General features: G+C 39.3%; 1 protein-coding gene across 2 annotated transcripts in view; it reads right to left on the bottom strand.

Annotated features, from left to right (window-relative positions):
* The window catches only part of LOC140314437 (cGMP-dependent 3',5'-cyclic phosphodiesterase), a 159609-nt gene that overhangs the window by 13752 nt on the left and 130767 nt on the right, over window positions 1–15090 (bottom strand). For both annotated transcript variants that reach the window (XM_072392615.1, XM_072392616.1), the window contains exons 6-15: window positions 14428–14483; window positions 14130–14189; window positions 11577–11733; window positions 10810–10862; window positions 7267–7341; window positions 6968–7009; window positions 6176–6244; window positions 5957–6087; window positions 407–518; window positions 249–288 (exon numbers count right to left, since the gene is read on the bottom strand). In XM_072392615.1, coding sequence (XP_072248716.1) covers window positions 249–288; window positions 407–518; window positions 5957–6087; window positions 6176–6244; window positions 6968–7009; window positions 7267–7341; window positions 10810–10862; window positions 11577–11733; window positions 14130–14189; window positions 14428–14483 — 795 coding nt within the window. The remainder of the gene's footprint in view (window positions 1–248; window positions 289–406; window positions 519–5956; window positions 6088–6175; window positions 6245–6967; window positions 7010–7266; window positions 7342–10809; window positions 10863–11576; window positions 11734–14129; window positions 14190–14427; window positions 14484–15090) is intronic.

Here is a 15090-nt window from a genome sequence, read left to right as displayed (position 1 = left end):
CTCACTGTTTGATAAGAATGAAAATGCCCCGGTGTAATTATATGATATGGCTCTGCCATCATTTTTAATGCCCTTTTGATTTCATGATTAGGATTCTGGGTGTAATCACCTTTACGGTCCGTAATAGCTCATTTAATTATGTGCGTCATTCGTTTCATAAGGCGACCATTTGAATGTCTGTCATTAATGCAAATTGTCACAGTGCCCGATTCTCACACAGACAGAAAGACAGAGGAGAACAGACTTACCCAGATGTGTGAAGAGATTCTTGGCCACTTGCAGGAGTGCCTATGTGGAGAAACAATGGACACAAAAAAGGCTCCTCTAAAGGCATCTTCATGTATTTTTATGTATGCATGTGGCATGTGGGCGGCAGAGAGAGGGAGTGTGTGAGCATGTGCCATACCTGGCACTCCACTTTGAGTTTCTGTTCTTTCTGGAAGGCCAAAGTCGAAGTGAGGACTGTTGAAGTATAGCAGAAACAGTGCTGGATGGCATGCTCATCTGCCTCTGTGTGTCTGCAACACATGGGGAAACACATGCACACACAAGGTGAAAGGGTGGATCTACGCATTTATAGATATTTAAAAAAAAGAACTCAATTAATCAACAAAAAAATGTACCATGACGTGTTATGAAAATCATTAAGTCATCATTGATCAATGAAAAACCTTAAAATTTCACATTACACGGATACCAAAACAAAATTTCATGGTACCTTTTTATGACCGACTCCTTCAGAGGACAGAAAAATCTGTTGCAATGTTACAGGATTGAGCAAGAATAAGATTACATATTTTCATATTACTATGATATATACTGTATATGATGAACAAACAAGCTCACCATCGGACGAAACAACCAAAAAGAATAAGAATATGCTTGTTTATTTGTAATGCAGTTTGTGATTTCTTATCTACGTTTTTGAAGGATTTGAACGTGTGTGAAGTCAATAATTGTGTAACGTAACGTGTATTGTCGATATTGCAGTGTCATGTATTGCAAGACGAAAGAGAGAAAACTTCCAAGATTTTAGTGTTAAAGATTTGACCAAGCATTTTTACTTGAGAATAACCTTGTTTTCATGTTGAAATGGAACTGCTGTGGCTAACTGAGGCTATCTGAGTCATCTGCGAGGTAGAAATGATAATGATATGGTTATAACCTACATTTCAACTTCTGATAAATAACTATGTTGTGTATTTCCCATTTTCATTGTGCAGAGAATTAAAATAAATGTCTGGCGTATATAAACATAGTTAATTACTTTTAATATTGGAATCAACTTCTACACCAGCCTACACAGAGCAAAAGGAGAAATGATCACAATCATATTCTTTAGATTAATTAAAATCCGCAGGTCAGCGACTTCACAGACAGAGCCAAGCAAAACAAACGCAGCACAATAAGTGAGCTAATCGGTTATTACTTTCCAACAGCAACAGTGAACCTTTCTCTGCATCTGTCCGTCATCCTGTTGTTTTCTCTGAGGTCTCTCCAGGTGTAAAATCCAATCTAATGTTTATTCTTGGTCTGTGTCTTGCCTGTACTCTTTATCGCTTCTACCTCACTTCTTCCAACAGCTTGTTTTTATTTCCAAACATTAATCTAAAATTCATTACTTTATTCGTTGTGATGAAAGAGTGGTGTTATTTAGTTGTTGGTGTGTGATATGATGTTATAAAGCAAAATGAGGCTATACTGGGCAGGGAACCAAAGCTGTCAGCTGCATTATCTCAGCCCCTGGGCGCTCCAGGGAAAGGCTGGTGTATTTCAAAACAAGTCAGAAGCACATAGGTTCACACACTTCTCTTTGGCTGCTTTAAAAAAAATGTACTTTACAATAAGCTAAAAACAGATCCTAAAAGAATGAACTTGACCACTCAGGCAATGATAGAATGTTTGAAATGACAGAAAACTGAACTATACTCTTGTTTCCTGCAGCAAGTTTAAAATGCCTTCAAAATGTTTGACAGCATTAAAAAGGTAAAGCAATGTCCTTAGTGAAGGGTAGTTATTGCCTGCAGTTAACTGTCCCTGCCTACAGAGAGCAGTGGCATGTTATTGTGTTATTGTCAGGAGCCTTGCACAGGCTCCAGGGTTTACCAGCCCCCCAGCTTAGACTCACAGGAATCTTTACAAAGTAGACAGGAGCCTGGAAATGCAATGTATCATGGAATGGCATCTGTATGACTGACACTTTGGAGACTTATGCAGAACAACAGCGAGGCTGGAGAATGATTTTCTGTGGTAACAGCTAGTTATTTGCACTCACGACAGAAAATAATATCCATCTCCACAGGTAGAATAGCAGCCAGTGGGAGTTCATTTCCAAAGACAGGAAATTTGATACAAACAGTAAAACAGCACACAATACATTCCACATGGAAAATGGTACTTAAGAGAAAAGACTGTAAGAATGTGCATAGCTTGCTTGGTGTTTTGTGATGCTGCAGTAAGATTTGCCGCTGTTTCACAGACATATTGCGATAACACTGCAGTCAACTTATTTGTCAGCTGTTGGCCTTGTGCATCCTGCTGCTAAGCATTCAAGTTGATTTGAGATAAACATTTTTGTGCTGTACACAAAACCTTAAACGGATTTCTTTTAATATATAAAAGGCCTTTTCTGTCTTCGCAACCCATATCTGTGAGTGAGACAAGACTTACTGATGTTTGCTATAGTGTTACAGTTTGTGTCAGTCTTTTTATCTGCTAGCGCCAAAACTGAGTTATGAACTTATAACTGGTGCCAGACTGTGCTGTCATGCACCTGCGTCTCTTGCAAACTTTGTATCTGAATATGTAGTATATAGGATAACAGGATGACGAGTTTAAAATCTGTGAGACTGTGCTCGGAGCAAAGACTGGGCTTATCACATTATATGCACAGTTGCAATCATAATTCTGTTGCTGTTACTATGGTAATGAGATGCCAGCTCTATCATGAGAGCCACAGGCAGAGGGAGAAATTAGTAGACATGAACCCCTCTCATCTTTCTCATTGGAGTGCATGCATGTGTGTGTTACATGTGTGGAAATAATACAATATACAAATTAATTTTCCAAAACCTTAAACAAAGACACAACCACAAAAACAATAAGCTGGAGTGCGTTCTTACAGACCTCTGCATTTAGGAGATAACAGCATTGTGTTTCTGGCAGCTCACAAACACACACACACATATACACACAAATACATGCCAAAAAAGGATGCCAAACCAGGCAGCCAAGCCACCCGCTGCTGTTAGACTCATGACCTGACTCTAGATCATCGCACCGCCATCATCATCACAGCCATCTGGTCGCACACATACTTTTTGCTCACAGACACAAAGAGGGGGCAATTGGACATGAGCTTGAAAGCGCCGTGGTGCCCGTTCAGGGAACACTTTTAGTCTGTCAAAGTCCTGACGGTTGGTGGAAACTGCACAGCTTTCAAACAGACAGACTGGGCCAACAGCCTGAATACTTTTCGTAATTTTTTTTGTCTGTGTAACATTGTCCCATTGAATTGTAAGGTGAGACAAATCTCAGTGCGGTGAAAACGGGCTCCAGACTATACCCTGCTACTATTGATGGAGTGCTATCAGCAACCTGGTGAGTTGGTAGGTTTTTCCAGCATTCCCAATGAAAGCCTAGTAGCTGTGTGTTTTTGTAAGACTATTTTTCTGGCAGCTTTAGAGAGGTGGATTTTAGGAAATCTGGTGAAAAACCTCAGTGCAAAACGAATGAGAACAGAATCTGATGGGAAAGCCAAGGTACTCAGAAACTGGATCTGAGCACTGGTAGAAAGAGGGAGATGTAGTCAGAACAACTGTGAGAAGCGAGCACTTAACGAAAATATGAAGTAATTTATGAAGTTATTTTCACAACAGGAGACTTGAAGTCCAGTGGGAAATGGTTATTGAACCTTTGAAGATCAGTGCATTTCAGAGACACAGTGAGTAAGACAGTCACACACAGCTTATGATTGATGAAATGAAGAGCATAGTTTCCCTTAATTGTATCATTAAGTGCTGCCCCTAAGGACAAGCAGCATCATAAACAGTTGCTGATTGAATTAATTTAACAAATTAAACATTTTGCTATCATCCATGTCATTTCAGTGGTTTAGACCATCTATTCAGCTCACGGCCTGTGAAGAGATTCAGTGCTTTTTTGTGCATAATTTTATGCATGTTGTGCTTTTAAATGGTCTTAATTTTAAGTGTAACTTGAAAACTAATAACCTACAATAGTGTAAGGAGTCTGTGTTTATACTCCTTTGATATAAAGGGTGTGCATTCATACCTTCATTCAGTTTGATAATTCAAAAAACATTAGCTGTCATTGTAAAGCGTTAACAGCATGGGCATATGTAACACCTCATGCATTTTAGATTGAACTGCCATTTTTATCATTGGGCTCAAAGCCTCCTGGCATTCTTTTAACCTTAAATTACCAATTCATTTTGCATATATAATCATACCTTAAAGCCATCAATTTGGAAACTGTCATAGCACTTGCTATTTTCGCTCATACTTAGTTTCTTTTGCATGTGTTTCGACCAGTTACTTGAGGCAAATGTACATCTGAATGAACACCCTAGCATATAATAACAAAAACCAGGATATAATGACAACCCAGCTAGGGAAGGTATAGCATTTGTGTGCAGCTTTGGCTCGAACTCCAGGGGCTAGTTGAAAAAGAGAAGCATATGTATGCATATGTTTCCTATACACAAAACAGCATTAATAAATCAAGACTGTGTTCTTCAGACCTTGCGTACACACATTCACAGAAATTTAAGGCTCTTATGGTGAATTGGAAAAGGAAAAAAAAGTTGACATGGTTTAAGTTAAAACAAAACTATTTCGATAGAAAAGTATAACAGGATTTCTTCTGATTTTGAGACTCAGTGACAGTTCTTATTATATACTCTTCTTCAGTTGTGGCTCTGACTTTGTTGGAAGACCTTGCTAATGAATCTTTAAGAAGAGAGCAAGTATTTAGAATAAAGTTTCATATTTTGGTACAAGGTTTAGGTAGACTGTTTAGGTAAATAGCAAACATACAATGCTGCCTGTAGGTCTGGATCTTCCTCTTGATCATGTGCAATATATACAGGACTATACAAGCTATACATCAATCCATTGCAGACAAAGCAGGAGCTGTTGGTGTCCTTCACCTGTAGGCCTGGTTCTGTCCCAAGTGAACTTCTGCACTCTTTGGACTCTCATTTGTAATCCAAGCATTTCCTTTTTTTACATCAAGAGCATCGTTTGCTGTGATCATACAGAATGATTAATGTTACTTTTCTCCATTCAGAAGATTTTATTCTGTTCTCAATGTCACGTTCGGTAAAATTGAGCTTCCTCTCCTTTTTTTTCTGTTGCTTTCATTGTCATGTGTATTTGGTTGAGGTGCATTCAAACTGTGTTTTTTTTAATTCACAAAAGACTAAGTAGGGAAGTGATGCATCGATTAAAGGCTAAAAATGGGAGTGGAAATCAGGATGGAGCAAGTCCAATAACATGATGACTGAGATTTATAAAAAAGAACCATAAGTACACGTGGCTTGGTGAAAAGAAAGCCTTTGTGTATACACACAGTTTTAGTGATGAAACTACAAACAGTTTTATGCATCTGGCCCCAGGGCTGCTGCTGGGTCTTAGTCCTTTTCAGTATCTGTTCATGAACAGCCTGTAGCCATTAAGCTCTACATTTCAGTGTCTCCACCGCTGTAACTCAACAAATCTGTATGGCTCATACAGTCAGGTCCATCCCAAAATCACTGTGAGCTACTGTCACATAAATCTTTAGATCTACCGCAGATTGATTTTTATACGCATTTAACTTTAAGCCACCAATAAGAACGAGGTTAAGGACAGGATTACAGTGAGTGTCTCTTTTTAGTGTGAGAGTCCTACTTTGCAGGAAATGAAGGCGCAAACAAAAGGAATGACAGACATACCTGTGCCCACCCTGCTTGTTGAAGGCACATGCTAGTGCCACCACATGACCTGTGGCCCTGCTGACCACAGGGACACAGAGCATGGAGGATATCTCACAACCCAACATACTGGACAGCTGCCTGCGCTCCTCCTGAGAGGGGGGCCAGGCAGAAAGACAAGAGTTAGAGAAAAACAATGGAGGGATGGACGAATGGATGGATGGAGAGACAGAATCTTACGGCAGTGATGTCTTGAAGAGTGATTGACTTCTTCTTCTCGACAACTTGACCGAACCGTCCAAACATCAGCTGAAGGGATGAGAGACACATATGAAGACATGGTGAGCTAGGATAATGAGCACGAATAACATGAGAGAGAAACTATTCTTCTTGAAAGATTCCCCAGAGATTTTTTAGAAGTAAACTATATAAATGTTGCTTTTTCAGAGTGAAGCTTATTATCTTGCTTATTAACAGCACAAATAGCCCATGTAAGGCTGTCTGTGTGCCTTTGAATCTCTCCACATCAACTATTATCAAGATTTCACACATCATTTAGCCAGGGGGACACAGTCTATGCACACCATAACGAAGAGTCTATTAAAAATGCTACTTTTGCATCACAAGCATGGACAGGAGACTTGGAGAGACTCAAAGGAAGCAATTACTTCTTCTGCTCAGATTTCTTAATTACAATCTCTACTGAAGATTAGAGATGTTCACATGTGGGAGCTTTATTCGTTCTTGCCTGTCAAAAAGATTACAACACTTGCATTATAAGTAAGTCAATGATTATTTATTACAAACGTCCCTGGATTTCTTTGTTTACTAAACCATGAGAGGGGGGGGGGGGGGGATCTTATGGATATCTATATATCTAAAATAAATGACTGACTGAATGAGGACATGATGAAATAAATAAGCCATTAATGGATGAGCAAAAGTTTTCACTGGGAATTTCAAATATAAACAGGCAACTGCAAATAAATCAATTAATGTTCATATTAATACACAAGTGTTTTTCTTTCTCACCGGGAAGCTGATCTCCTCTTCCAGGACTTTGTCTCCAACCACCTAAATGTCACAGAGGTCAAATATTTAAAGTTAATCAAATGTTAAAGCTGAGTTTACGCTTGGGTGAGTGAGTCAGTGCTAAGATGGTGGAAGGCTGAGTGTGTGTGGCCAGGGGAGAGTTTGGAGAGATGAAGGGAGCATTGAGTGAGGAAAATTGGTGCGTTGTTTTTGTGTGGTGTTTCAAAAGCAGATAATAAAGAACAAATGTGTACGAGAGTGATAAAGATGCAAGGGGAAACGTGTGCATGTGCGTGTACCTGGCAAAATAGCTGGTGGTTGTCCTCGGATACCAGTAGCAAACAACAGCACTGTGACTGCGTCTGCTGCTGCAGCTGCAGAGGAACACAAACATAGCATCAGACCTGACAGACAGTCATTAAATACTACTCTGACAGATTCAGTCGATGTTTTTAAAGCACTTTTTCTGATTGTCTTTTCTGATTGTTTGAAGATTAGATCAGATTAAACAAACCAGTGAGCAATGAAAAGGACTGCAGCTCGTGTGTAGCAAGAATTTAGTGTTTTCTTTCATAACATCATTGAATTGTAAATTAGACTGTACCGAACACTTTATTATAATAATCAAATATTGTTAGACGGTGCAATGTGGAATAAATTCTATTAGTATTCCTTGTACAGCTAGCCACAGCTTACTATGAATTGTCCAAAACGGATATTGACAAAAAGTAACTTTGCATTTATATACGTGTCCACACATACTACAAAACAAATAAATGTGCATTAACACACACTCAATAACACAGTGACAATGATTTTTCAGTTATTGCTCATGAAGTTTCTCATTTAATATGTGACTGTCTCATCAAAACACAGAAAATGAAATAACATACAATCAAATAGCTTACAACTTATGACATTAAGCCACAACTAAATAGGAGAAAGTCACTTTTTGTGTCAATGTGTTTAAAAGAGGTGCTGCATGTGCCCTCAGCTTCCCTGATACTGCTATTCTGTACGACCTGCAGATTTTCAGCTAGTTTCCTTCTGCTGCGTGGGAAGAGGAATGCTTCATTCACATTCATAGACTGCAATGCACTCTTAGATGTAAACACACCTGTAAGCACAATGGCACGAAAGCTGAGGGTACACGAGCATAAACATGTGCACGGGTACGCGTGCACACAATTACAAGAGCTATTTATCCTCGCACAACATTCTTCTCTGTAATCCACAGATCTGGATGAAGAACAAGCAGGACAGGAATAAGCAGGAGCTATTGCCAACACACTCGCCCATGTGCATACACACACAGCACAAATATGTGCACATAAGACATGTTGCTGCACCCACATACAATAATAAGCCCCATCATCCCCTTATTTGGCAAAATTGTGTTAATCCCAAAAGAACTGCTCCGAGCTCCTCTTCCCCAAACTGATCATTCTCCAGGAGCAACAATCCCCTGCTCCTCCTCTCCCAACCCCATTTTTACAACAATATTCAGGTCAAACATATCATGTCTGAGTCAAAGTAGTTTTCAAAACTGATGCATTCCTGATCTTTTTGCTCTCCTACAGTCTTCCTCTCTCATACGAAGAGTAATTACTTCGAATGCAGGTTTAAGAGACATTGAGGGATGATGCAGTACAGGCTGAACCTCCACAGCACAGCACAGCACAGCACAGCACACTGCGGTTCCACTGAGTTGGTCCCAAGGTAGCACACGTGCAGGACGGGTCAATAAGCTTGGCTTAAGCAATTAAACCGAGAAATGACAACTAATTCATACATGAATTGTTAAACAGACCATGCCCCCTGAAGATATTTATCTTTTCTTTTGACAATTGCAGTTATTTTTCTCTTTTGGGAGAACATAACAGAAAGAGCAAAAGCAAAGCAGCTGCAACTAAGAAAGAAAAATATACAAAGAATACCTGCATCTCTACAATGTGATTTACAAGACAAAATATATATATATTTTTGTATTTTCTTTCTGCTTAGCAGTTTTAAAAGATATCTTTGATTTGATATTTTTCCAGATTATTTCTATAAAATAAAAAAAACTGCTCTGTTTGGCCCCACAGTGAAATAAAGTGAAATAATCTACTTGAAGGGTAAAGTGTGAGATTTACTGAACAAAAGATGTAACATGAAATGTTTGAATAGGGGCTCAACTGACTCAACAAGCTCTATGCTGCAGAACAAGCATTTCATATTTTTAAAATTTTTCTAATCTTTTCGTAATTTACCACTTAAACAGCAAAGCTCTGTTCAATCGACATTAGTACATCCGGGTTAGTCTGAGCATATATATCCTACACACTACAGAATTCCTTAGGCTGCTTCGGTCTTCTCTCACATTAATAAACACACATGACCCAGCAGGTCTACAAGCCATTCATGTCCATGTCATCACAGTTCCTAAACCTGTTTCACAGATAATGCTGTGGCTTCACATCATGAGCTGTTCCAAGCCTTCTCCATGTTTTTTTTTCTTCCTGTCATTCTGCTATAGTTGAATCTGAGTTTCCAGAGAAATAGTATGAGAACTGGGTTTCTTAGATGCTTTTAGCAAAGTCAAATCTGGCTTTTCAAACCTTTACCATTACGTATGGTTTGCACCTTGTGGTGAACCATCAGAATTTGCTCTTGTGAAGTTTTCTCTTTTTGGTAAACTTGGATAATGTCTAGTCTTGTCCACTTCCTGTAAAGTATTCTTATCTGGACTGGAAGAAACCTCTATTGTGTTCTATGAAAGTTTTTCCATGTTTTCCTCTCTTTATGTTCCTGTTATCTCTTGGTTGCACACATTTTTATCTTTTTTACGTATTTGTTTTATTTTTTCAGGATGGCCTGTCTCAGTTACATTCGGAACTCCTACGTCTGCATGTTGTATGCCGCAAACTTTTAAGAGCAAATGCAACTCACCTTCAAATGAACAAGAAAACTTTTATCTGCTAAACTAACAAAGACAGGATGATATTTGTCTAAAAAAAGCTTTCAAGTCAATATACCTGTTTAAACTGTCCTCCTGTAAAAGATTAGCTACCAAATAGAGTATACATGGACCAGTTGTAATTGTATCCGACCATGTCCTGAAAATTACAAAATTTTTTCATTAAAAAAAAAAAAAGTTGAGTTACGTTTTTTTAAACCGCAAAGATGCAAAGCTGCCCATAACGTAAGACAAGATAAAGCAACAAGGTTAAAAATTATAATGAATCAGCTGAATAAATTTGAACTCAACTGAAGAAAAAATCTTGATTTTGAAGATTCAGACAAACTTTGACTTAACTTCCTATTTCATCAAAAGCTATGAAATATTCAAAAGAAGTCCTTCACGCTAAAGATGAAGATGAATCATGTGCATTCATCCATTAGGCTTCCCTGGAGCTCTTATGGACTGAGGCTTTGTCCCTCTGATGCATTATAACCTTCAAATCTCCCCTGTTCCCTCTGGCTTTACCCCCTTTTCTCTCATATTTTCTCCATCTGTGAATAACTTCAAACATTTGGAATTGTAGACAATTTCTGCCCGTCCACGGGCTCCCTCACACCTTCTGTGCAGACCTTTCTAAGCTGGAATCGATCTACACCTCTCTCTCTTCTCATTATTCTCATCTGCTTTTACAGAGAGTCCATCTCACCGTTTATATGAGGCGGTTGGGTTGTCCTGTGGGGAGATTGATGAAGTAACTGCATGATAAAAAATACTGTGACAGGAGGAGGGGAAGAGGTCACGGGGAGGGATGTTTTGCATGTACTGTGCGTATTTAGCTCAGTGTGTGCACGTGTATGGTGGTGCGTGCAGGAGTGTATGAGTGATCTCAGCCACTTACATAATTGATGACTTTGAGCTGCAGAGAAGCTGCATCAAGGTCATAGAGCTCACCTAAAAGAGGAGAGGGAGACAACGAGAGAGAGAAAGTGAAGGCAGGGAAACCACAGAGGACCAAGGGCAGATTGGTGTGAAGGAAGAATGCGAATGCAGATCATGTAAGCAAGTGGACAGAAAGCAATCCGGGGAGGGTGCACTCAGACATCCAGGTCGGGGGAGAGTGAACAGGAGCGAGTTAACGCAGGGGCTAATATCAAAGACAACTGCCAGAGAGCTGACTGTACTGCAGAAGAAGACGACTGGAAATAGCTGCACAGAAAAGCAGTGAGGTGAGATAGAGGTGGAAAAACCTGAAGACAACAAGGGAAATTCATCTTTGTTGACAATTAACCAGGAGTAAACATTGTTGATGTGTGTGCAGGGATGACATGAGTGAGTCCACTTCCATTATGCATGAGATTTTTAAACAGTGTTTTTGCAAAGCATTCTGTTTCCATATTGTAACTGTCACACACTCCTTATGTCACTGACATGCTGCATCTAAATTCACAGCTTTTCATCCACAGGGACTCACTCTATTAACACACCTCACCTGTCAGTGTCAGACTATGTATGAAATTTTGCGTGTGTTCAAAAGCTGTAGGAGATGAAATGTATGTGTTTGAGAAAGAGTGAAAGAAGAGATTTCATGCATAAACTTTTCATAAACATAAACTTCCTAATCACCTGCATGTGTGTGTGTGTGTGTGTGTGTGTGTGCGTACATACCACAGAGCTGCAATATGTTGCGGTCCAGCTCGCAGTAGTCCTGCTCTGAGACGTTGAGGTGCAGCAGAGCATTGTGGGACTGCAAAGGAGAAGGGCTGAGAGGAGGCCTCTGATAGGATGCCTGAACAGCCTGGACACGTACACACGCCACAGAGGCCTACAACCACATGCACACAAGAAGATACACACAAACAAGCATACACAGAGAAGCACCAAAGACAGCATATTTAGGAGATAAAACGGTGGGTAAATACTGTTTGAAGTCAATTCGCTATTTTTCATCCTGAAAGCCACCAGCCATGCACAGGATTATCTCCGGAGTATGTGTGTGCGTGTGGTCACAACGCAGTTTTGCAGATATATAATACTCCAGGAGGCAGACCTTTTTAATATCCGGCCATTTATTGAAGCTTTCTTTAGTCATAATATCTGAAAACACAAGATCACTGTTAAATAATCTATCAGAGGAGAGTTAAGTACACTTCAAAAAGAGTTTTGAGCTATATTTGATATAAAGCAATTTTTCGTAGGCGTGTCTAATTTACTTTTCTTGTTTGGCAATGGGGGTTACTTCTGTGGATTCGACCAACTTGAAAATTACACTTTATGCTTTTGGATAGACTTTATTCGTATGCTCCTAAGCAACTGAAACAATTCATTCCAGTTGGTTCTTTTGATTTAGTGTATTTCAAAAGTGGAAAGCAAAGGTTTAGGCAAAAAGTTTGTGACTGTAAAAAAGCTAAAAACTAAGTGAGCAGAGGGTGGCTTGATCTTTAAAGGCACCAGCAATTTAAAGACTTTTTCTTTTTTTATCTACATTCTTCACAAAATGTTTGGGGACCATTCTTGGTCATTTCAGTAACACCTATTTTGCCGAGCAATACATTTTGGAAACACTTTGTAGTGGTATTTCCCTTTTCGTTTAGTTTTTGTCTTTTCTTCCCTCAAAAGAGCGGGCAAGCTTTGACTGTCAGTGTATAGACTGGAGGTCATAAATGCCACAGCAAAACCTTCTGCATGAACCTCTTCAGGTTGTTCATTGTGTATTTTGTGAATTCAGGATGACGTTCCTGTTTCAAAGACCATTGATTTCTCATTTTCTTGTTGTCTAACAGACGATGGTCTGGTTTTCCAGACATCAGCTTGACTTCCACTGTACCGGTTAACACTTTGTCACCTTCTTATAGTTTAGTCCTGCTTTGTGAGTATTAATTATGATTTTTAGTGGCCGCATTAAGGATCCCCATGGATGTTTAAAAATTGGGGCAGGATATGTGGAATTCTGCTACTTGTATCAGCTGACCTTAACCAAAAGATGACTGTGAACAAGCCACAGCCAGAAGAAACTTATTAAGGTTTCCGTCTCAGACTTTGGAGTGCAGGGTTTGCTTTCTTCTTACTTTTTCTTATGACAAATAAAAAAAAATGTCAATGTTCATGCTTGAAACATGTTTGAATCACTAAGCTCCCAAAAAAAATGTTCTCAATACAAAATTGCAATGAACTTCGGTATTTCAACATCTTCAGTGCACAATATAGTAAAAAGATTCAGAGACCGGGGTAATCACAGAGTGTGACGGCCAGTAACAGGAAACACTTTTGGATTGCGTGTGACCTTCGAGTCCACAAGCAGCACTGTGTGAGAAACCGTCATGCAACCCTGATCATTATAACCACATGGGAGTTCTGGGGTTCTCTTGGCAAAACCTCATCTTGGCTGCACAGAATGACAGGGAGCACGTGCTCTGGGATCAGACTAGCTCACATTTCAGTTTAATTTTGGGCGAAAAGACTGACGTCTGGTTCAATGTGCCAAAGATAAGAAAGGCCATCCAGGCTGTTATCAGCAAAAGGTGCAAAAACCAGCATCTGTGCTGGTGTTGAGATGCGGCAGAGGCATAGGTGACTTGCATGTGTGTGCATGAGTGAATGTATCATTGATCCAGAGACAAATACTGAAAGGTTTAAGAAACATATGTTATCATCAAAGGCGATGCCTTTACCCAAGAGGTACCTCATCCTGCACAACTTACAGCAGTGTGGCTTCATAGCTTGATTTTCCTGCCTGCAGTGCGGATCTGTCTCTTATTGAAAAAAATTGGTGCATTATGAAGAGGAGAATCAGACATGCACTGTTGAGCAGGTGACAGCTCATATTCAGCAAAAGTGGGCACAGATTCCTCTGTAAAATGGCAAAAATTTGTAACCTCACTTGGTAAATAATCAAAAGGTATCATTGAAAGGAAGGGTGATAAAAGGCAATGAAGGCACTGAAAATCATTTGTTTGGTGTCTGTCACATAAGGGTTCAAACAAATGAACCATTGAAAGATTAAAGTTTTCATTTCAGAAAATTTCCAAACATTTCTGGTAATGGGTTTTGTACGTGACTAGTTTTCGATTCAACGACAACCACTACTTATGCAGCGCAATTCTTCTACAAAACAGCCCGGCGCCAAAAGGTGTTGAGTAAGCAAAGTACTGCAGGTCGTGTAGCCAAGTATTTTTTTTTTTTTCAGGGTTGACCAAGAAGAACAGAAAAAAGAGAACTTACATGTTTTCCCAGCACGTTTAAATGCAGTTCTTCTTGATCTGATAGTGGGTTACAGCCAACCTGCAAAACAGAGAAATAAACACACACAGTAGAAACTGAGCAGAGTGCAGTTTTTGTTTGTAGGCTTCACTGGTGAATGCCCTGCTGTCTCTGTGGACTTAATTTCATTTGTGTGTGTTAACTGAAATGAAATCAGTCCAAAAAAAGGTGGTGATGTAATCACTCACATTTAATTTGCTACTTTGGTTGACTAATTTCTTTCAAATCCTTTTGTACATCCTTGAATGCAGGGACTCACCAGTAAGACAGCAAGGATCTTGTCCTGATCCTGATCCAAGATAGGAATTACAACAGCTAAAAGAAAGAAAAATAGGAAAGCTTTCAGAGTCATGCATCAATTCAAACAAAACAGTGTTTGGTCCTTTGTTCAATTAGTTTTCTATGTCCTTGTCCAGCTCTTTATCTTACTTAGTCTTCCTTCTTGTTCTAATACTCGTACAAATATTCAAGGAAAAAGAAAAAAAAGATCTGATGTCCTTGGATATGACTATTTTTTTCTTTTCATTTGATGGCAGTAATGCGTCATAATAAGCTAAATCAGATTATTGAAGAGAGTGCTGTTTGTGCACTGCAGACAACAGAACTAACTATCACACTAGCTTTTTTTTCTGCATCCTTACAGCATATTCTTTGTTATGTTTGTATACCCAAAGTGCAGAGCAGTTATACTTTTGTGGTGAAAGACGTCTACGCATTTCTCAGGTTATTCTCTTACTCTGCTTTTGGATGTAAAGAAAACGTGTTCAATTTGAAGCACAATGCAGAGTCTGGTAATACTCTTAAAATGTTTCTTTCCTCATCTCAAACCTTTCATCGCTTTTTTTGGCCTCTTCTCTAATTTTGTTGCCCACACAGCTCCATACCTCTTTCCGTGCAATCATCATCTCCTGTTCGCTACTTG

Source organism: Leuresthes tenuis, unplaced genomic scaffold (genome assembly GCF_036924035.1).
Source record: "Leuresthes tenuis unplaced genomic scaffold, fLeuTen1.0.hap1 SCAF_9, whole genome shotgun sequence".
Classification (NCBI taxonomy): domain Eukaryota; kingdom Metazoa; phylum Chordata; class Actinopteri; order Atheriniformes; family Atherinopsidae; genus Leuresthes; species Leuresthes tenuis.
This window is presented reverse-complemented; position numbering and strand designations above follow the sequence as displayed.